A 23,649-nucleotide genomic window follows, 5' to 3' on the forward strand; every position below is an offset into this window, starting at 1 on the left:
ATTTTTCTTTGAGTTGTATTAAATTATGGACAATATTTGTATATAATCTTAATTTTGACACATTTCTAGGTCTATCTCAAAATTATTGAAATTTATAAAAGTACCAATTTTACTTCTTGTGTGTATGTAATCTGGAACTGGGTACCGTTCATCACTTCTAACATATCCTCTAAATTCTGCTGGGTTACATGCACACTTAGAAATTAGGAAACTGTATTACCTTGTGCGTTTCGGAGAGCTCGAATTTGTACCGCAGGAACTTTTTGAGATTTCCCACTGTAACCACCGCAGGGCACAGTAGATACCGCTTCTTCGGTCCCACATGCTGCAACAAAAGCTTTATTCAATGCGAAAAACCATGAAGGATACAAATATCAAACAGTGAAAACTTTAAAACAATTAATGATAAAGCAATATATCTAGTCAGCATAATACTGTAGAATAAGAAAACAATGATAGTTAAATGCGTATGAAGAGAGGAAAATGATGATGATGATGATGATGATGATGATGATGCTTGTTGTTTTAAGGGGCCTAACATCGCATGTCATCGCTCCCTGTGAGGAAAATAAGACAGTCAATAAATTTAGATATTTGGGATCAATGGCTGAGGCATATGTTCGACTCGTTGGCTAAATGTTCTGAGTTAAGACCTTCGGTTTAGAGGGGTCCCTGGTTCGATTTCCAGCCGGATCGGGGATTTTAACCGCATCTGGTTAACCCCTCTGGCACGGGGACAACACCACAGAAACATGCGATGGTGAGTACATCCCGCCACATAAGGTTGGCGTCAGGAAGGGCATCTGGCCGTGGAACAGGACCAAATCCACAAGTGCCACACAGTACACACCCGCAACCCCATAAGCGTGGGAAAAATGGTAGGAGAAGAATAAATAGAAGGACTGAGGCTGATGGCACATATTCGCCTGAAAATGAAACAGGAGTTAAATGGCCAGCAGAACAACTAGGGCACTAAATTCGGTATTATGGAGAAAAATCTAGTTTCCTTCAGGCAAGCAACTCAATGTTGAAAACCTCGTAGGGATATGAGCTACGAATTTTAGGTAAATAATATATAATAAATTATGAGAATGCATTATTTATTTACTCCTAAAAATTACAATCCTTTTCTTAATCATCGTTATCCGGTCGACTAGATTAGCAGTTTGCCTTTTCCTATCACTACAAGCACTCGTGTAAGTCAATGCAGAGTTTCACATAAGCCCATGTAACTACATTCGATGTGGACATTTTTCAAAAAAATCAAAATAAGCCTGAGGATGTTGAACCAGGGAACACATTATAGAAAGAATTGTGTAAATAAGTTAATTTGGCTAAGATTTGAATCGAAAATAAAATGAGTAACGAAACAAGCGATTTTAGGCTGTTTTGCCGGAACTGCATTTAGGCCGGAAGTGATTTTCTGAATTTGATTTTTATTAGCTTGATAAATCTATCTAAGACTGACAATTTGAAACCTTTCTGGTCCTTTAGCCCTTCAGCTTTCGGCACAATTGAGGAAATTGCTTAATTTTACGTTTTTCGTAGTATGGGGACCCCTACTTTATCCGCTAAGAAATGTTTTCACCATTAATACTTTCTAAAACGAAGAAATCCATCTGAAACTCCTTGGTAGAGAGTATTTTGCTGTATGGAGAAAAATATGGACAGTTGACAGACAATAAGCGAACACACCCTTAGCCATAGAGATGGATTTTTGAAGGAGAGTGGCTAGAAAGTCAAGGTTGTAAGGAGCATAAAATCAGACGAATTATGGAGGTAGAGAAGAATGTTTGATGTGATAGATAAAAGAAGATTAAAATGGTTCGGACACCTGAAAAAGATGACAAAATTCCCGAGATGATGCTAAACCGGAAGAGTAAGGGCAACAGGAAACGGGCAAAACCTAGGAAACAGTGGATGGATGATAGGCTATAGGAAGAACACCATGGGTTTGAATCCCACCGTCGGCAGCCCTGAATACGGTTGTCTCTAGTTTCATTTTCACACTAGGCAAGTGCTGGGGCGGTACCTTAATTAAGGCTACCTTCTCAATTCTAACCTTTTCCCATCTACCGTCGCCGAAAACCTTCGGACCGAGCTCGATAGCTGCAGTCGCTTAAGTGCGGCCAGTATCCAGTATTCGGAAGATAGTAGGTTCGAACCCCACTGTCGGCAGCCCTGAAAATATTTTTCCGTGGTTTCCCATTTTCACACCAGGCAAATGCTGGGGCTGTACCTTAATTAAGGCCACGGCCGCTTCCTTCCCACCCCTAGCCCTTTCCTATCCCATCGTCGCCATAAGACCTATCTGTGTCGGTGCGACGTAAAGCAACTAAAAAAAACCTTCGGTGTGTTAGTGCGACGTTGAACAATTAGCAGAAGGAAAATAAAAGAAAAACCTGACTTGGCCATGGGGGGTAAGAGAAGTAGAGAGAGACCAACGTCAGGATGGTAAGATTCACAAGAGGAGACCACAGAGCAATGGGGTCATCGATTTCGTTCAAGCTGTGATCTCTTCATGTCACTTACTGATGATTTAATGGTAAGAGCTGTAGAACCAAACGAAACCACACATCTAGTTACAAAGACAGGATTTAGGAAGCGCATAGTTAATTCACCGAGGCATGGAGACTGAACGCTGAAAGGCATAATTGTCTACAGTGAAGAAGAATGTTTGTTAGATCATCAGCCCAAAGGCTCGTTGGGTCCTCAAATAGCACCAGCAAAGGCTATGCTGTTATAGGGGAGACCCAAAAAATGATGGCGGCGCCGAAATGAGGCGTACTAGGCAATGTGAGGAGTGAGGTAGTTTACCATTGCTTTCCTCACTGAGCCATAGCAAGACTGACCCTACAAGCAACACCTTTCTTAAAAACCCGACTCACAGGTCGTGCTCCGAATGTCATTGCTCAGCACTACCAATACCGCAGCAGCTTCCATACTGTCGTAGTCATGGATAAGACTGGGATTTCGGTGGAAGCTAGATTTTGTTCTGCCCTGTGCCAAGAGGTAAACGCAAAAGTACTGTATACCTCAAGAAATAGCAACTTTTTTTTTTTTTTTTTTTTTTTTTTTTGCAGCCCAGATTATCTGCATTCTTTCTCTGTCAGCCTGTCTTCCTTCCTCCATTCATCCTCTGCCTTGCTTAGTTATTCATGAAAACGTTGCTGAAACTGTAAGCTGTATCGGGCTCGATCTGAGATCCGCCCGACATCAACACTGCCCATATCTTTTCTGATCTCCTGAAATCACTTACTTGAAACTTCAGTATTTTGAAAATCTGTTTTGTCAGCCGCTTTTCATCCATCCTGAACAGATGTTCATCGAACTTCAGCCTACGCATTTTTATTGACTCCACCAGCAGATCGCGTTCTTCACACAATTCTTCACCTCCTCTTAACCTTAACTGTCCATCTACTATCATTAGGCCCACTATCTTGCGAACGATCTTCCTCTCAAATATCTCGGTTTTTCTTAACCCACCCTCTCCAGTCATACGGAGGCACTCGCTTGCATAAAGACTGTGTTGTAATTTCCCATCTACCGTCGCCGAAAACCTTTCCTTGTACAAGCTGTAGCCTATATTATACGGAAGGCAGCGGCCATCATTTCTCGCCTGCTGTCATTGGCTTCCCTTTCGCTAGTGTGTACTATTATTATTATTATTATTATTATTATTATTATTATTATTATTATTATTATTATTATTATTATTATTACACTAAGCCTTGTCGCTGCAAACATTCTTCTCTCAATCCTGCTTGTAGTTTTTACATTCCATCAAGTTTCTCACATCCTCGTAGTATGTCTGTCTTGGTCTTCCTCTTCCTTTCTTTCCTAGTATTTTTCTTTCAAAGACGTTTTTTGGAAGCCATTATGTCTCAGGATATCACCTACAAGTTTTACCTTCCTTCTTTCCTTTTCGTCAACGGCCGTAGACGTGTTGAAACACTGGATCCCGTGAGATCTCCGAAGTTAAGCAACATTGGGCGTGGTCAAGATTTTGATGGGTTGCCACGCCCTGGGAATGGAGGAGCGGAAAGGAACTGGCCACCCTACCGTACGTAATCTCCGGATCAGCCACACCTTTGCGGACGTTCGGACCTGCCTGCGGGCAGAATACACCTTACCTTACCTCTTTGTTTATCATTTATCAGTCTCCGTTGTTCATTGATTTCTTTTAGAACATCTTGATTCGTCTATTCTTTCAGTCCAGCATGTCCTCGTCATTTTCCACCAAATCCACATTTCAGTTTCTTCCAATGAATATGTTTCCTTGTTTCCAATAGTCCCCCTCTCACAAACGTAAAGTAGTACACTCAAGACAAAGATTTTACAACCGAGCTCGATAGCTGCAGGCACGTAACTGAGGCCAGTATCCAGTATTCGGGAGATCGTGGGTTCGAACCCCACTGTCGGCAGCCCTGAAGCCCATTTTCACACCAGGCAAATGCAGGGGCTGTACCTTAATTAAGGCCACGGCCGCTTCCTTCCCACTCCTAGCCCCTTCCTGCCTCATCGTCGCCATAAGATCTATCTGTGTCGGTGCGACGAAAAGCAAATAACAAAGATTTTACAAAAGCCTTTCTTGTTTCTAAACGTATATGGGTATTTGTTAAAAAAGACTTTACTATTATTATTATTATCATTAATTCGTTCATTTATTCATAATCTGGGTACCCTCAGAATTGGCTTTTCCCTCGGACTCAGCGAGGGATCCCACCTCTACCGCCTCAAGGGCAGTGTCCTGGAGTGTGAGACATTCGGTCGGGGGATACAACTGGGGAGTATGACCAGTACCTCGCCCAGGCGGCCTCGCCTGCTATGCTGAACAGAGGCCTCGGTGGGGGATGGGATGATTGGAACGGATAGACAAGGATGAGGGAAGGAAGTGGCCGTTGCCTTAAGTAAGGTACCATCCCGGCATTTACCTGGAGGAGAAGTGGGAAACCACGGAAAACCACTTCCAGGATGGCTGAGGTGGGAATCGAACCCACCTCTACTCAGTTGACCTCCCGAGGCTGAGTGGACTCCGTTCCAGCCCTCGTACCACTTTTCAAATTTCGTGGCAGAGCCGGGAATCGAACCCGGGCCTCCGGGGGCGGCAGCTAATCACACTAACCACTACACCACAGAGGCGGACATTATTATTATTATTATTATTATTATTATTATTATTATTATTATTATTATTATTATTATTATTATTTTTATTACTGAGACTATCTGAAAAGGATAATACTTTACTCACCTCTCCTGTCACCGAACTGTGGCTCGACGCACTCACGCTGTCGCACTCATCAGTGTCACGGCTCCTGAAACAGAGTAAAAAAGATGGTTATTGTCCACCATCACAACCAATGATTGCCCGTTAATTTATCAGCCCTAAGGCTGATTGAATCCTCAACAAGTCCACCATAAGCTCACATAAATAGGCTAGGTGTCACTGCAGAGGTGTACTAGGGAACTGAGGAGTAAGATAGTTTCCCGTTGCTTTCTTTGAAGTAATGATTACCGACTGGGAAACTATTAAATTTGATATTTTACACCATGGCTGCTAGTACTAGGTGATCAAGTTTTTTTTACAATTTGCAGTATGCGGAAATACATGAAGGAAATTAAAAAAGGAAATTATATTTGATTTTATTTCGGGGAAAGTGTCATATTTAATGAAAATATTCGTATTACTTCATATTTTGTAAAATTTACACGTTTTCAGCCAGTAAACATGTTCTTTTATTAAATATATCTGGCAGAATATCTTTCTCTCTCCATTAATATCTACACTAACATTGAGCCGAGCTTTCCGTATATTGTAGCGGGAAAAGCTCACCGGACAAACAATTAGACGCCCCTGGTGAAACCATTACAAGCATCATACAGAGTAACTCCGCCTCTGGACCTGATAACCGCCTGGATTCAGTTAGGAAGCGAGTCCACAAGGTTGGGCAGCTACGTCGCAGCCATTTTAAGCCGCTCGCTCAGGATATGATCGCGCAATTCTCCCAAATTGCGGAGATGTTGATGTCGGCATTTTACCCGCTGTTCCAACATATCCCACAGATAAGCAGTGGGGTTCAAGTCAGGTGATTTTGCTGGCCAATCAAGACATATTAGTGTGGGGGAGTATTCACAAATCCAGTTACATATGCGTAAAGCCTGATGAACTTTGCCGTTGTCATCTTAAAAAATTGGGGTACCTACAGCATACTCATCATGCAGATGTTGACTGAAAGGCAACACCTGATCGTCCAGAATGTTCAAATAAAACAGGCTGATTCATGTTAGTAGTCACCTCAGTGAGTGGACCCGATTCATGGTACGAAAAACACCCAGAAAACTTCACAGACCAACCTCCGGCTTGAACCTGACCTTGCACACATCCAGGATGAAGTGCTTCATTTGCCTTCTGTGCACTCGGCGATGTGCGTCACTGGAATACAGACAAAGACGTGATTCATCAGGGCACTGGCCTTCCGACCCCAACTTGGCAGGTTCGATCCTGGCTCAGTCCGGTGGTATTTGAAGGTGCTCAAATACGTTAGCCTTGTGTCGGTGAATTTACTGGCACGTGAAGAACTCCTGCAGGACTAAACTCCGGCATCTCGGCGTCTCCGACAATATATTACCGGTATAGGCCTACGTTGCTGGGAAGAAACTATGGTTAGGCTGGTGATTTCTGAAGAGCAATAGTCAGAGCAGCCTGTACTATGGTTTATTGGAGTCTATTACGAAGTCGGCGTTCTAATTAATTTCAAACGTGTCTAGAGGGATACAGGGTAGGGCATGAGCTGGCCACGTCATTTCTGAATCATCACCGTCCTCTAGCAATGTCTACAACATAGACAATTAGTTCATACAGTGCCTTTAATATGACCACCGTGATGTCCGAATGCGCCTGCTTTTATATACACTGACTGACAGAGCAAATGCAACACCAAGAAGGAGTGGTTCGAAAGGGATGAAAGTTGGGGAGAAAACAGAGACGGCAAGGACGAATAATTGATGTTTATTTCAAACCGATATGCAGGTTACACAATGCGCACGGCATCGACTCAGTAGGATGTAGGACCACCGCGAGCGGCGATGCACGCAGAAACACGTCGAGGTACAGAGTCAATAAGAGTGCGGATGGTGTCCTGAGGGATGGTTCTCCATTCTCTGTCAACCATTTGCCACAGTTGGTCGTCCGTACGAGGCTGGGGCAGAGTTTGCAAACGGCGTCCAATGAGATCCCGCACGTGTTCGATTGGTGAGAGATCCGGAGAGTACGCTGGCCACGGAAGCATCTGTACACCTCGTAGAGCCTGTTGGGAGATGCGAGCAGTGTGTGGGCGGGCATTATCCTGCTGAAACAGAGCATTGGGCAGCCCCTGAAGGTACGGGAGTGCCACCGGCCGCAGCACATGCTGCACGTAGCGGTGAGCATTTAACGTGCCTTGAATACGCACTAGAGGTGACGTGGAATCATACGCAATAGCGCCCCAAACCATGATGCCGCGTTGTCTAGCGGTAGGGCGCTCCACAGTTACTGCCGGATTTGACCTTTCTCCACGCCGACGCCACAGTCGTCTGCGGTGACTATCACTGACAGAACAGAAGCGTGACTCATCGGAGAACACGACGTTCCGCCATTCCCTCATCCAAGTCGCTCTAGCCTGGCAACATGCCAGGCGTGCACGTCTATGCTCTGGAGTCAATGGTAGTCTTCTGAGCGAACGCCGGGAGTGCAGGCCTCCTTCAACCAATCGACGGGAATTTGTTCTGGTCGATATTGGAACAGCCAGGGTGTCTTGCACATGCTGAAGAATGGCGGTTGACGTGGCGTGCGGGGCTGCGACCGCTTGGCGGCGGATGCGCCGATCCTCGCGTCCTGACGTCACTCGGGCTGCGCCTGGACCCCTCGCACGTGCCACATGTCCCTGCGCCAACCATCTTCGCCACAGGCGCTGCACCGTGGACACATCCCTATGGGTATCGGCTGCGATTTGACGAAGCGACCAACCTGCCCTTCTCAGCCCGATCACCATACCCCTCGTAAAGTCGTCTGTCTGCTGGAAATGCCTCCGTTGACGGCGGCCTGGCATTCTTAGCTATACGCGTGTCCTGTGGCACACGACAACACGTTCTACAATGACTGTCGGCTGAGAAATCACGGTACGAAGTGGGCCATTCGCCAACGCCGTGTCCCATTTATCGTTCGCTACGTGCGCAGCACAGCGGCGCATTTCACATCATGAGCATACCTCAGTGACGTCAGTCTACCCTGCAATTGGCATACAGTTCTGACCATTCCTTCTTGGTGTTGCATTTGCTCTGTCAGTCAGTGTATTTTATTCATCAGTTCGCTATATGAATTAAGACAGCATTCTTGAATTAAAATCATTTCGTGTTTCAATGAGTTCTTAGCCATCGGTCATGTTTTAAATTTGAATTTGTGTTAATTTTATAAAATAACAAGGACATCAGAAGTCCAGTCTACCAAGGTGACGAAGGCTCCGTTTCCAATCATCGCATAATGGTTTTGTTGCACTACTCGAAGCCCTAGCAGGGTGTGCGAATGAAGCAGAAACAGCTGTGTAGTCTCCTCACCCCTCATCCAGCAGTCTCACTGCACACATTCTACTACAATGAAGCTATGCACAGCAAACTGGCTTCCACAGTCCACACCTTGACTCGAGAACGCGAAAATCTTTAATTTTGCCGCGTTAAATAACCTTCTCCCTTATTAATTGTAAACAGAGGCCGTTTACAGAGGACAAGGAAGGAAATTTTAAAAAGTGCTGTGTGACTTACATAGATCATTGCCAGGTGGTGTGGTATATTTGGCGAATATTATTCCTAGACCTCCTAGATACTGTACATCAATATGCGTGGACTCCCGTTACGTACCTGTCAGATCGAGGGTTGTACTGGGGAGTCAGTTTTGGAGCACTTCTGAAAAACACATATATAAATAACCACAGACCAATCGACTAGAGATCGTCGCCATAAGACCTATATATGTCGGTGCGACGTAAAGCCCCTAGCAAAAAAAAAAAAAAAAAAAAAAAAACGACTAGAGTTTGTACCCTTTCTGTCAACAAGGTGATCGGCCGAAAGCCGGACTGAGTGGCTCAGACGGTAAAGTTGGCGGGTTCGATCCTGGCTCCGTCCCGTGGTATTTGACAGCGCTCAAATACACCACCCTCATGTCGGTAGATTAGTGACATGTAACAGAGCTCCTCTGGGACACAATATGACGAATAGGACGAATATGAATTAAAATGTATCGTTGAAAGAGATCTCGTCAACCTTCCTAGGTAATGCATGCATGACAAGGAGATGATCTAGCTATCGCAGAGACTTTAATAGAGCTGTCTTATTTTAGGACGTAAATAAAGACACCTGACATACTGTGGACGGCAGATGGTGGAACGATAGGGGTAAGTGAAGTTCATAAGGGAAACATTACGTTTTAAACATACAGTAGGCCTATATAGCCTACAGCCTAGAGCAGTTGCATTCAAAGTGTGGTACGCGCACCACTAGAGGTAAGCGGGGTCGTCTCAAAGGGTACGCAAATTTATCTTAGCCTTTAAATATTTTCAGTACGCTGTTCAGAAAAGAGAGCCGGCCCCGTTGTGTAGGGTTAGCGTGCGTGCCTCTTACCCGGAGGCCCGGGTTCGATTCCCGGCCAGGTCAGGGATTTCTACCTGGACCTGAGGGCTGGTTCAAGGTCCACTCTGCCTACGTGATTAGAACTGAGGAGCTATCTGACGGTGAGATAGCGGCCCCGGTCTAGAAAGCCAAGAATAACGGCTGAGAGGATTCCTCGTGCTGACCGCTTGACACCTTGTAATCTGCAGGCCTTCGGCCCGAGCAGCGGTCACTTGGTAGGCCAAGGCCCTTCATGGGCTGTAGTGCCATGGGGTTTGTTTGTTTGTTCAGAAAAGAGTTGGGCCTGCTTATTTTCGGTCAAATTTTGTTTTGATTTAGTTTTTTTTTTTTTTGTCCACCACTACACAGTCTCCTTTCTGAACTATTCATTCTAAAGTATGTATTACCTCCCGTTGACTAGGTCTTAAGCTGCATTGCTCTTTTTTAACCTTTTGTTTCGAAATCAACTCACGCATTTCTGTTTTATTCAGTAGCAGTGCATATAGTACAATAGTAATTGTTGCATTAATAACATATCGTTGCTAGGCAATGAACACCTCGTAATTCCACTCACGAGAAAACAACGTTTCTCCAACTGTCTTGTAAAGTCTTGCCGCGTTGCCTGAGAAGGGAACAGAAGAGTCCAATAGTCGAAGAATCTGACCGCTCAGTTTTGGGCTGCTTCTGTAAAATTCACTCCGAAAGAATTACGAGGTTTGCCAAGCGACGTCATATATTATTGGGAAATAGAGTCGTGTCGCGGCTTAGCTGCTCGTCTACCATCCCAGCGACCGTGGATTGATACCTGGTGTAGCTGGGGTGGGATGAAAATCCCGTGATGCGACCTTAAATCCCCGGCCACAACTCTTTCATGCCTCAGTATGCGTAGGGACCGTAAGCAAGCGGGATAAGCTGTGGAAGATGATGATGATATTGATTATAGTTACTATTTTTTGACATCCAGCATTAATCCTTTGTTATTTCTCGTATGCGGCAATCGTAATATACACGTACTTCGGGCGTACCAAGGTAAAACAATTGGATTTTGGAGGTACGCCAACCAAAACGTCTCTCTACCTATAAACCATCTGCTCATTTAATCATTTTGCCCAATTAATTCAATATTTCCGGCTCCTTGGTTAAATTGTCAGCATAATAGCCTTAGTTCCATAAGGTCCCGGGTTCGATTCCCGGACGGACCACGGATTTTAGCTGTGTTTGGTTAATTCCTCTAGCTCACGTCTAGGTACTTGTGATCCATTCCATCTTTATTTACATACAACACACCACAGAAACACATGCGCGGTTCGGACTGAGTAGCTGTTAGCTTGCATTCAGGAGATGGTGGGTTCGGAGCGTACTATCGGCAACCCTGAATATGGTTTTCCGTGGTTTCCCATTTCCGCACCAGGCAAATGTGAATATGCTGGGGCTGTACCTTAATTAAATCCACGGTCGCTTCTTTCCCAATCCGGGCCCTGCATAAGCACATCGTCACCATAAGAACTGCCTGAGTCGGTGAGGCGTAAAACAAATAGCATAATAATAATAATAATAATAATAATAATAATAATAATAATAATAATAATAATAATTGTTGTTGTTTGAGTCATCAGTCCATAGACGGGTTTGATGCAGCTCTCCATGCCACCATATCCTGAACTAACCTTTTCATTTCTACGGAACTACTACACCCTACATCTGGTCTATTTGCTTGTGATATTCATACCTTGGTCTACCCCTAGGCCTACTGTTCTTACCGCCTACACTTCACTCAAAAGCCAACCAAACAAATTCTGTGTGTCTTAAGATGTGTCCTATCATTGTATCTCTTCTTCTCATCAAATTTATCTAAATCGATCTCCTCTCACCAATTCGATTCAGTGCCTCTTCATTCGTGATGCGATCTACCCATCTCACCTTTGGCATTCTTCTATAAAACCACATTTCAAAAGCTTGTATAATCTGGTATAATTCTTTTTTAGCTAGACCATGAATCACTTCCATACAATGCCGCGCTCCAGGCGAAAGTCTTCAAAAACATATTTCTAATTCCTATACCTACCGAGCTCGATAGCTGCAGTCGCTTAAGTGCGGCCAGTATCCAGTATTCGGGAGATAGTAGGTTCGAACCCCACTGTCGGCAGTCCTGAAAATGGTTTTCCGTGGTTTCCCATTTTCACACCAGGCAAATGCTGGGGCTGTACCTTAATTAAGGCCACGGCCGCTTCCTTCCCATTCCTAGCCCTTCCCTGTCCCATCGTCGCCATAAGACCTATCTGTGTCGGTGCGACGTAAAGCAACTAGAAAAAAAAATCCTATACCAATGTTTGAAGGAAGGGAATTTCTTTTCTTGTTGCTTGTGCTAGTCTGTGCATTTTATGTCCTCCTTACTTCTGCCATCGTTAGTTATTTTACCGACGAAGGAAAATTAACGTTAAATACAGTATATTATACTGTAAGAGTGCGTAAATACGTCATGCATTTGTGGCTGGGGGGTGTGACCAGTCTTAAGAAAATAACTGATACGAAGAGTATTATCAGATACGTGGTATTGTTTCTTAGCCCGCAATATGCTTAAATACATCAAATACTAGCTTTTGTTGTTGTCCTTCCTCTCGTTATCCTATGATTGCATTTACTGAATAAAAACCTCTGGAAGAGGGTAAAGTTTCACATTCGGGCATAGCCATGTGTTCACCAACACAGGTCTAAATCAGACCTGCTTCACAGCTGTAGCCTACTTTGTCTCCACTCGCTGAGCTTGCGTCATCTGCTGTGAACTTATATTTTGCACTGAATGCATGCTGGTGGTACTTCAGCTATCCATAACTGCTATAGCTGAATTATTACTTTTCTATAGGATATTTCAGTAAATCGGATAAGCGTAAGAAATATCTAAACAAGCAATTTACGTACGCGGAGAAGAAGCCGATCTCTACCAGCACAGCCTTGGTTACTGCTCACTGTGTATGTCGCAACTGATAGCCAGTGTCTGTGAAATGGGATCGTCGGACTAGCATTCTTACAATGCCAACATAATGACTATCTCGTATCAGTGCATTAATCACATATTTCTGAAAAGCAAATGCCATGATTAATCACCAAATAATTAGAGGAAATCCTTGTTGTTCGGTTTCAACGTACAACTGGACATCCCGTGGTTATGATATTGGTTTATTAACATCTACGGAAAACTACAAGCCTGCGTGTTCAAGGCTTAGGCGGTGATCTGAGGCCGGATGCATTTCCTAACACCTTGTGATTTTTCAGCTGAAAAATTTCACCCCATAATCACCAGGATTTGAGCCTTGGGCATTAGGGATGTGAGTGTAGGAGGGGAAGGCACCAGCACCCAGCCACTATAATGCCTCCATTTCCAGAAACACAGTTACAAATATTATTCGTGTCTACGTTGAATATATGTAAAAATTTCTTTCTCAGTATACCGTTATACCACGTCGCCCGCCACAGCGAAAACGCGCGATATTATGTTACGACGAGAGGAACACCTAACTGGCGACACCTTCATATTCCTGACTCACACCTCATTAACCTCATTATAACAAGTACTTAAATAATGTACGACATTTTACATGTACAAGGTAACAGTCCATGAGTGATACATATGAAATCTATTCGCGAATGGACGAAGTCTTTAAATCATGATTGATTAATTCCTAATGGTTGCTGAAGCACGTAGATCTTTGGAATTTGTGATAAGAAATGTGAAGCTATTTAAAGGTTCAAAAAACTTGCATTAACTTGTACAATAGGGTCTCCCCTGATCAGAACGAAAACGGAAAGATGAGGTGAAGTTCATTTACAAAACAGTAAATTCACAATAGACAGTCCAGAACACCTTTCTGTTCTGAATTTTCCATTTACCAAGCCCAAATTCAAGAACTAATTTAATATTTTAAAGTAAGTTTAGAGCATTCGCTCATCAAAATTCACCACTTTAACAGACCACGAGGTATCTACACCAGTGCATCCCGGAGAAGACTGCAGCACAAGCATGATAATATTTTTCAAGGAATTCGCGGCCAACATTGACATAACATATTATGATAAAACGACGCGTGTAAGCTACCCCTAAGAGGAATATTTTGTAACACTTTGTTGTAAGCCCAATCCATGTTTAATTACATTAGATTAGACAATATTAATATTTGCAATATTACTATGTAAGAAAAGGATTGCTGCTTTCATTGATTAAAATATTGAAGCATGCACTAAATTAAATTAAAACTCAATTTTGTACCAACCAGCAATTTTATGCCCATAGTACAAAATTCACTTAGTGACTGACCAGCTCAATACAAACCTGGTGGCAATATTGAGCTATGAAATAATTCCAACCGGCCTCCACAAGTGTGGAATGAGCGTATTGCCTCTCCTCTCCAACATTGTGAGGACAGCTGCCCCCCACCCACACCCCCGCCCTTCAAACTCCCTACCGCGTGCGTATCGACCAGGCAGATGGGTGGGAGGCTCGTGTAGTCATGACAACAGTGCAGCCAAATCATATCCACCAAAACTTGTATAAATCGCCCAAAAATACTGTGTAAAATTAAGATTACAGAGGAGATTGGTTTGAATGGCTCCCCTACTGATGTATGTAAGGAGGCCAACAAAAGTATTCGAATCATATAATACGTTACATTGTATGTACTGCATTATAAACAACGTAATATTTTTTAGCAGTGCTGAATTTTTAAACACACAAACATTAACATTCTGCGTCTCTGAAACTAAATTTGAAATAGTATATTGCATGTTTTATCACGCAAACTGCACTGCATTTACCCCGCTGTCCCACTTATTGAATGACACGTATTCGAACGTACCGAAACGAGTAGAGAGAAACTTTGTGGAATGCGCACTGTAGCCCCTACCACATAGCCGTTGTATTTATACTATGCCTCGAAGGAGTCACTCAATGGTGTGTTCTCGTAAGCGTTCACAGGCTAAATGGGACGTAAAGGTAAAGAGACAACGGTGGAAGAGAACCATATTGTAATAAATATGTACAAAAGACAACCCTCGCCGAAATTGCTAGTGCAGTCAACAGAAGCAATGTTACAGTGTTCTGCATCATTCAGGGCTTCAAACAGACAAACAGTGTTGTAAATAACCCTAGAAATGGCGCTCCTTCTAAACTCACCGCCAGAGACAAGGGGAAAATAACAAAATTGGTGAAGCAGAATCCAAGAGTGACTGCATCTGAGATTAGAGGATGCCTTGAACAAAATTTTGGCACTGTGCTTTACACACGAAGAGTTGAACGGGTTTTAAATAGTGTCGGTTACAACGCGCATGTGCGTAGGAGGAAACGATATGTCAATCGCGTGAATCAGAAAAAGCGTCTAGACTTTGGTAAACAGTATGTGGTGAAACCGATAGAAGTCTGTGACAAAGCTCTCTGGTCGGACGAGAGCAAATTTTGCTTATACAAGAGTGATGGACGTCTTCAAGTGTGGAAGCTACCAAATACAGAACGGGAACCTAATAACATGGTAGGTACTGTGAAACATGGAGGCAGTAGTGTTACGGTATGGGGTTGCATGGCTTCATCTGGCTTTCGGGAACTGGTGTTCATACATGGGATCATGGACAAGTTTGAATACAAGAGTTTGAATACAAGAGAATTCTTGAAAACAGTCTTAAGAAAAGTGCAGAGATGCTGGGACTAGGAAATGATTATTACTTCCAGCTGGACAATGACCCAAAGCATACTGTTGAAATTGCAAGGCTTTGGATCATGTGCAACCTTCCTCAAACTTTGAAGACACCGCCCCAATCGGCTGATTTAAATGCTAAAGAGAACATCTGGAATGAACTCGAGGAGCGTATAAGGAAACATCACATGAGAAGTGAGGATCATCTTAAAGAACTTCTTCAAACAGAATGGAGAAATATGGACTCTGCAGTCGTCAAAAAAGAAAAAAAAGTGCATTCAATGCCCAAAAGACTCTTGGCAGTAATTCAAAGAATGGGGATGATAACTAAATATTACATGTTCCTCTTCGAACACTCATGTCCAGATAGGCTATAAAAGAACTACTGTCTTTCTTTCTTGTGGTAGAAATAAGTTTCAGGTGCTTTTCATGAGTTTATATGTTTAATTGAAGACTCAGTTATATTTATGTACACTTTCTTTGCATCGTTATAACAATGATAGATCCAATAAAACGGTTTATGTTCGAATACTTTTGCCAGCCTCTGTATATATGTTTAATCATCAGCCCGGGGGCTAGCGGGATCTTCAACAGATCCATCATCAGCTGTCATAAACAGCCTAGGCGCCAATGAATAGGCGTACTACGGAAATGAGGAGTGAGCTAGTTTCCCTTAGTCAGACGTCGGATGCCAAGCCCAGTGCACATCCACCAACCCTATGGGCGACACTTTCATACTACTCATAATGGAACAACCTGCCTCAGGATGTCAGAGGGATATCAGTGTCCAAGAAATTTAAAAGTGTATGTGCAAAATATCTGATGGAAAGATACAAATAGCAAGGAAGCAAGACATTATCACTTCCCTACTTCCTCGTCATCTTTTCTTTTAAATACTCTTCCTCCCGTCTACTTTATCCTTTCCCTGTACCTTTCTTAACTTGGGTGAAAACTCACAGGACAAGAGTTATATTTCACAGATAATTCTATTTTGTTTAGTAATTCACTTTACGTCTTTACAACTTTATTGTTCATGTATATCTTAAAACCTGTACTCCTTTTCTGTATTATTGCGCTTTTTCCGCTTGACTGCTGTAATTCTAATGTACAAGTAGTTACTGTTAGCTATAGCTCAATAGTTCTACACAGTTACAATTCATGATAGGTTACTGTTTAATAATATGTAATTAGTTATCAACCTAATTTTCGTACTGGTTAAGTGTAAGACAGGGACAGATGTCTCTAATTCTGCCAGGATAAATAATTTATCTATAACAGGGACTGGCTGCATTTAGAATGGCATTAAGAGTATCGCCCATGCCTCAGTCCCCTTCATATTGTAAAAGCCAAGGATTAGACAGAGACAGATCTATGAAGGTAACAAATTTGTTTTAAATCATACCAGAAGACACAGAGCACTGTAAATACTGATTAGGGCTTCCCCTCCTGGTAAGAAAACGAAACACATTATGTTCATGTCATTCAGATTACCTGATAATATGCTGCATTAGATCAAATAAGTTTACAGGATAGGAAGTAAAAGGAAATCAGAGAGACATTTGGAGAAGGAATAACAGTTCATTATTTTTCGATACTGTCATTCTACCTGCGTATACACAACAGAAAACACATTAAAATGAAAGTCGATCGAAACTGTGAAATTCTTGTTTTATTCTTTCCATATGCTCATTAGAGTTTCCTCATTAACTGAGTACTTCTAAGACTTTTTATTATTTATAATTTGGTTTCTGTCGCACCAATATGGACAAGTCTTACAGCGACGATAGAATAGGAAAAGGCTGGGAGTGTGAAGGCATTAACTGTGGCCTTAATTAAGGTACAGCCTGGTGTGAGAATGGAAAACCACGGAAAATCATTCAGGGCCAGCAACAGTGGGGTTCGAGACCACTATCTTCCGAATGCAAGCTGACAGCTACGTGACTCAAGCCGCATAGCCACTCACTCGGTCTAAGATTTGTGGAGGCGACGAGGTACCGGAATTTTGTCCCGCAGTTCTTTTACGTGCTAGTAAATCTACTGACACCAGACTGGAGTGCTGGAGTACGTTCAAACACCACGGGAGAGACCCGGAATCTCTTGAAACGGTTGTATTTGTAAAGTATTGCAAGTACTGTTAATTCCAACTAACGTAACCAATGATTCTTTTTGTTCTCTCATTGTAAGTGTGCCATAACTCTGAAGGACTACAAAACTGATTTATTATAGAGTATCCAATATTAATTTTTATATTTAATTTGGTGTCGTATTAATAAATATAGACAAATCTTAATCTATAAAGGCTTATTTTGTCAACAATGATGTAAACCTGCCCTACAGTAAGCCGATATGGTTTAGAGAAAAACATATTTTAATATGCTTTGAATTTTTATTTCATATGTTGACAAAATTGTCTTCATATTATACCTGTCTCTAGTTGTAACATAACACAATAGCATGGGTTTGCTTCAGTACCTTGGGGATCAAGTAGTGGAGAGACAGACAATAGGCAGCTTTACCCCCTCTCTTCTTAGTGTGAAACTGGAATAGTTTGCTGAGAGGTAGAGCATAACAGGATATAACGACCGTACGAACAATTCCTTTGGAACGGAGAGATTAGGTGAGAATTGTTCCAGGAAGTAAACACCTCTGCAATAATTGTTCTGTACTTGTAAGCCTCTTTCTCTCATTGCAGGTTGTGTTCAAGTTGTATTCTAGCGGAAGACGCTCGAGGCTAGAAGGAAAACGAGCACAATTGTGTGGCATGCACAGGCATAGTCAGCGATGATCGGTTGAGGTCAACAGAGCAAGAGTTCGATGTGTCCTTCCCAATGCGTGCGTTCGAAGGTGCGTTGACGTGTCTTGCATTAATGTTTCAAGCGCAATGGCGGACGGGTTATTGAGATGTTTAGATTTCGGATTCTTCTACTTATTATCATTATTATTAGTATTATTATTCTATTCCACATCCTGGTGGGATCACGGGCGCAACTGCGTCACACATGTGGACTTGACCCTGTTTTACGGCCGGATGCCCTTCTTGTGGAACGATGTATTTTAACTATTACGTGTTTCCGTGTTGGTTGGTAGTGCTGCGCGTTGTATGTACACGAAGAGGAGAGTATCGGAACGAACACAAACACCCATTCTCCGAGTCAACGGAATTAATCACAACCCGGCCAGGAATTGAACCCAGGACCCTCTGAACCTAAGGTCTTGTCGCTGACCATTCAGCCAGGGAGTCGGACAGCTTTTGGAGACTAGTTTGTCATTAAATACACTATTCACTCTAGACAATGCAGAATAAATTACAAAACTATGTCCTTTAATATATTTGTAGGTTTAGATGACTTGTATAGTGCATTAGTTGTATGGAAGTAAAACGTTTTAGGAACTTCAACCAATGAAACGAAAAGAAATGAACTATGTAATATATTTACATTACACTGTCTGATCAAAAGTATGCGGAAACGTACCTCAAACTGAAGAGCGAGTTTGCTAGTAATATACTCTCTAATAGTCGACATTAATAAGATGTTGATTCGTCTTGTTTCTCTACCACAGCCCTGACACTGTTGGAGAGGATTTCCACCATGTGTCGGAACGTTTCAATGGGAATTATACATCATTCTTCCCGAAGAGCCCTAGCCACAGAACGTGTTGATTTTGGATAGTGGGGTCTGGAACGAAGTCGCCGTTCTAACTCATCCAACAGGTGTTCTATTGGGCTTGGGTCGGGATTCTAGGTGAGCCAGTCCAGTGTTTAGAATACTATTATCCTTAAGTCAGTACCTTATAGAGCCAGGCTGGGAGTGTTATCATTAGAGCCCGGATTTCCATGCAAATGCACGTTTTTACTCAAACTTTGCAAATATTCGTTTTATGGCTTAACGATTCCAAATAATTTCTTCTTCCCCCCTGCATGTTTGCATGTTTTGGCCTTCATAGGAGAAAATTAATGCATAATGCATATTTTGAAGATTTTGGGTTTAAGAGCGAATATTTGGACGTGTAATATTGCATCGTTTACTCTGACTTTGGCGCATATATAATGTTAACTTGCATGGTAGTGCCTTTTATGAATGTTGGTGTACAGAATTTGGGACCATTTTTCCACGTTATAGCCTACAGTATGTCTATTACTGAGAGACGGGGATTATGTTCTCCTGGCATCCTATTTTAGAACCAAAATTAGTATATACGGTAGAGGTCCTATAATCCAATTAACCAAGCACTTTACCTGTTGTCTGAGTAAACAATGACAAAAGCCGGAAGTCCCCATGTCGATCTCTGTAATGCTTAGGAATAAGGTGTTCCAGTTATACATTGCTATAAATTGAACCTTAAATTGTGCATTACTCATTGACGGCCCATTTGTTCGCCTATGTTAGACGAGCAAAACAAAACTTGTATTACACTTCTGTGATGCCGCGTTATTGAGATAGCAGCTTGACAAGCCTTAGTTTTGCACTGACCTGGCGAGTTGGCCGTGCGGTTAGGGGCGCGCAGCTGTGAGCTTGCATCCGGGAGATAGTGGGTTCGAACCCCACTGTCGGCAGCTCTTAAGATGGTTTTCCGTGGTTTCCCATTTTCACACCAGGTGAATGCTGGGGTTGTAGCCTACCTTAATTAAGGCCACGGCCGCTTCCTTCCTAGTCCTAGCCCTTTCCTATCCCATCGTCGCCATAAGACCTATCTGTGCCGGTGCGACGTAAAGCAAATAGCAAAAAAAAGTTTTGCACTGAACGTTTTTTTTGCTACTTGCTTTACGTCGCACCGACACAGATAGGTCTTATGGCGACGATGGGACAGGGAAGGACTAGGAGTGGGAAGGAAGCGGCCGTGGCCTTAAGGTACAGCCCCAGCATTTGCCTGGTGTGAAAATGGGAAACCACGGAAAACCATTTTCACACTGAACGTTTCAACTTCCGTTGTTATCCTGGAATTTCGTACCCTGAACTCTCACTCGCCACACGTCTTTGTTATCGCAGCTTCAATCTTTAGCAGTTATTGAAGACATCAAAGTAGCTGCGGCAGCTAGAGATAGGTCGAACAAAGTGATCCGTTCAAATCCTGACTTAGAATTCGTCAAACTTATATAATAGGCCTACGCATTGTGGCGAAAATGCAAAAGACGCATAATTTGACTTCACTTTGCCCCAAATGTCTTCATTTAAGTATCCACCTGTTACTTCCTGTGATGTAGAAAGATTTTTTTGTGTGTGTGTGTGTGTGTGTTTAAGGATATGCTGACGGATGAGCTTAAATCAAGACAGTTCGGAGGAATTTAAGGTAGTTGTAACATGTTTCTAAAAGAACTGAATTTTCATAGTGCATATTTTCCAGTTTAGTGTGCGTGTTTTGCCATATGATAGTACATGAATGCACGCATATTTTGAGATTTGATAGTGCATGGAAATTCGGGCTCTAGTTATCACGTTGGTAAAAATAATAGTCATCACTGAACTGATTTTCCACGGTAGGCAGTACGAAAGCTTTCAAAATGTGTTGAAATCCTTCGGCGTTTACAATGCAAAAGCAGTTTTACAATAGGATCAAGTCCATCCCATGGAAAACATCCCCACACTATAATGCCACCTCCTGTAAACTTCACTGTTGGTAATATACATCCAGGTACCGCGGGCATTCTCCATATCCAAATCCTCCCATCAGATTGCCGCAGTTTATAACGTGATTCATCACTCCTAATTTTCTGTTTCCAGTGTCTCAGTCCCAGTGGCGTGGCTTTTTCTTACGTGGGGAAATATTCGTTTTATGGGAAGATACTCGATCATAAAACCCTATTCCTTTTTAATTCGCGACCACACAGCCATGGAACTAGCTATACTTTACGTTGTACTTTGAAATTCCCTAGTGATTCTTTCTACAGACAACCGACAATTTTCTCGCACCACCTTCTTCAGTGCTGGCCGACCAGATCGTGGTTGTACTGTTGTTGTACCTTCACGCTCCCACTTTACAATTACAGTAGAACATCGATTATCCCAATATCGATCAACCGAAATATCGGTTAACCGAAAGCGTTGCAGTCGGCAAATTCAAATTTGCGCGCCATGTAGAAGTTCCGCTAGATGTTGCGCCGTTCGCAATGTCGATTAAACGTAAATGCATTTTTCTTAAGTGTTTCCGATAACGTAAAACTTATAGAGCAGTTGAAGAATGGTGCTAATGGATCAGGCTTAGCTCAGGAATATGGAGATGGAAATGTAACATTATCGGGCATTAAAGGGAACAGAGATGCTATTACAAAATTTACGACTGTGTTTGGCAGTGAAGATGAAAGCTTGTCATCCAGTAAGGAAGATTTTTACTGCCGCGAGACAGCTATGAAGTGGTTAGAACATCAAGGAGAATGTGACGGTGTCCGACTGATGTCTTTAAAACGTTTGCAAGATTTAGCGGGTGAAGAAATGAATCTCAGCTCTGAAGCAAAAGAAAAATTTGGACTTCTATTCCTAAACTGTAGGCCTACATTAATGTATTACTTTATGTAAGGTTATTTGTAAGGCGTGTGATGCAAAATATACTGTGTACAGTTTTGCGTTTAACATCAGTTTCTTTCGTAAATGATCGGTTATCCGAAAAATAACGTATCCGAACAGCGCCAGTCCCCAATTGTTTCGGACAATCGATGCTCTACTGTACATCACCGGCAGTCGAATTGGGTATACTCGTAAGGTCTTAAATATCCCTTTCAGATTTCTTGCTTATGTGGCAACCAATGATTACCCTGACGTTGAAAGTCACTGAGCTCTCTTGAACTGCCCATATTATTGTTCCGCAGTCGCACTGAGCAATACAAACCAACTACTACTACTACTACTACTACTACTACTACTACTACTACTAAAACCGTTTTCATTCCTCCCCTCAAGTGGGAGGCGGGCCTCCTAGACGGTAACGCACTCTCTCAGGCCGGGAGATTTGTTACAGTGAAGGAGATGCACGGATAAGGTGAGGGGTCTGGCGGCCGTGTCCTATACTAGGAACTGTCCCGGCATTCGCCATTTTCAGGACAGCCGACGGTTGGGCCAGCCGTGAGGTCCAACAATGTCCCGTCTCCCGAACGCAGAGGCGTAGTGCCATGGTAGAGCCATGACCCCACCCCCTCTGCTCGGTTGGCCGGTCGGAGTGCAGAGCTGTTGGACTACGGACCAGCCGTGTCCACTTGAGGGCAGAGATCCACTCTGCATCCACCGACCATACAAACCAACATCCGTGCCACCTTTTTTATACTAGTAAGATGCGTCATTTGTTGTTGTTGTTTGCTAGTGTACGGGGGTGTCCGGATACTTTTGATCCAATAGTGTAGATTAGCGATGGGTCGAACCAGTTCATTCATATGAACTCGTTCACTCATTCACACTCTTTACTGTGAATCGTTCACACTAATGAAGTAATGAAGTAATGAAGCCTGACGAAGCTGCTCACTATGTCATTCAGCAGCGACTTCGTTCACAGTGTCTCACTCGCATTCAATAAAGTTTCATAATACTTAATAATATTATCAACAGATGGGTGAGCTATGTAATTATGGACACGCTATGACTTACCCACTTACAGCATGTCGATCAGAGATGCTCAGCTGGGCGCCCGTTGAGGCTAGCCCAGTGCGGCCGGGCTGGCGTGACGTAAATGCGGGCAGCTTACGTAAGAAACATATGTCACAGAGAGAGCGAACACACTTTGCTGGGAAGCGAGGGAGCATTGACGTTCGACTGTGATTACGAAGGTCTCCACCACTACTCAGCGAAGTGCTGTTTGGGGTACATTATTTAAAATAAAACTTTACAATGGCAACAACAAAAAACCTGACCTTTTCAAGATATTCCGGTTTGATTTATACTGCTCTCGATATAAACAGTCGGTTTTATTTTCTTATTATTCATTCACAGAAAACTGACGCGTTATAATTTTTGTGTTACAGTCTACGAAGGTACAGGGTTTAAGCGTACACGCTACGATTTACAATTCCTTGGGTGGGAATGACTGTCTTTCCATTTCAAAAAAAATGTAAAAATCCTGTTATTCATTAAACAAAAATTAATATAATTACATAATGCAACAACAATTTTGTACAGTGTTGTAGAGTTGTGTCACCTTCCCTGTTCACTGAATTTCAGATAATAATATTTAACATTTAACAGGCGTCCGGTGATAATGGCGAGAGGGAGGTTCATCACGAGTGAGGACATAGACATTTACTATCCAAGATTAAAGTACAACAATAATGTAAATATATCCATCAGATAGATGTGCAGTATGCCTTCAAATAAATGAAAATGAAAACCTACAACCTGTTTTCCAG

At 42.7% G+C, this 23,649-nt stretch overlaps 1 protein-coding gene across 2 annotated transcripts in view; it reads right to left on the reverse strand.

The window, feature by feature from the left end:
* The window catches only part of LOC136862711 (protein suppressor 2 of zeste), a 293,904-nt gene that overhangs the window by 40,048 nt on the left and 230,207 nt on the right, over window positions 1-23,649 (reverse strand). Inside the window, exons 6-7 of one of the 2 annotated variants that reach the window (XM_067138929.2) lie at window positions 5,255-5,318; window positions 221-325 (exon numbers count right to left, since the gene is read on the reverse strand). In XM_067138929.2, the coding sequence (XP_066995030.2) occupies window positions 221-325; window positions 5,255-5,318 (169 nt within the window). The remainder of the gene's footprint in view (window positions 1-220; window positions 326-5,254; window positions 5,319-23,649) is intronic. The other variant, XM_067138930.2, reaches the window with a different exon arrangement.

Source organism: Anabrus simplex, chromosome 2 (assembly GCF_040414725.1).
Source record: "Anabrus simplex isolate iqAnaSimp1 chromosome 2, ASM4041472v1, whole genome shotgun sequence".
NCBI classification, from domain to species: domain Eukaryota; kingdom Metazoa; phylum Arthropoda; class Insecta; order Orthoptera; family Tettigoniidae; genus Anabrus; species Anabrus simplex.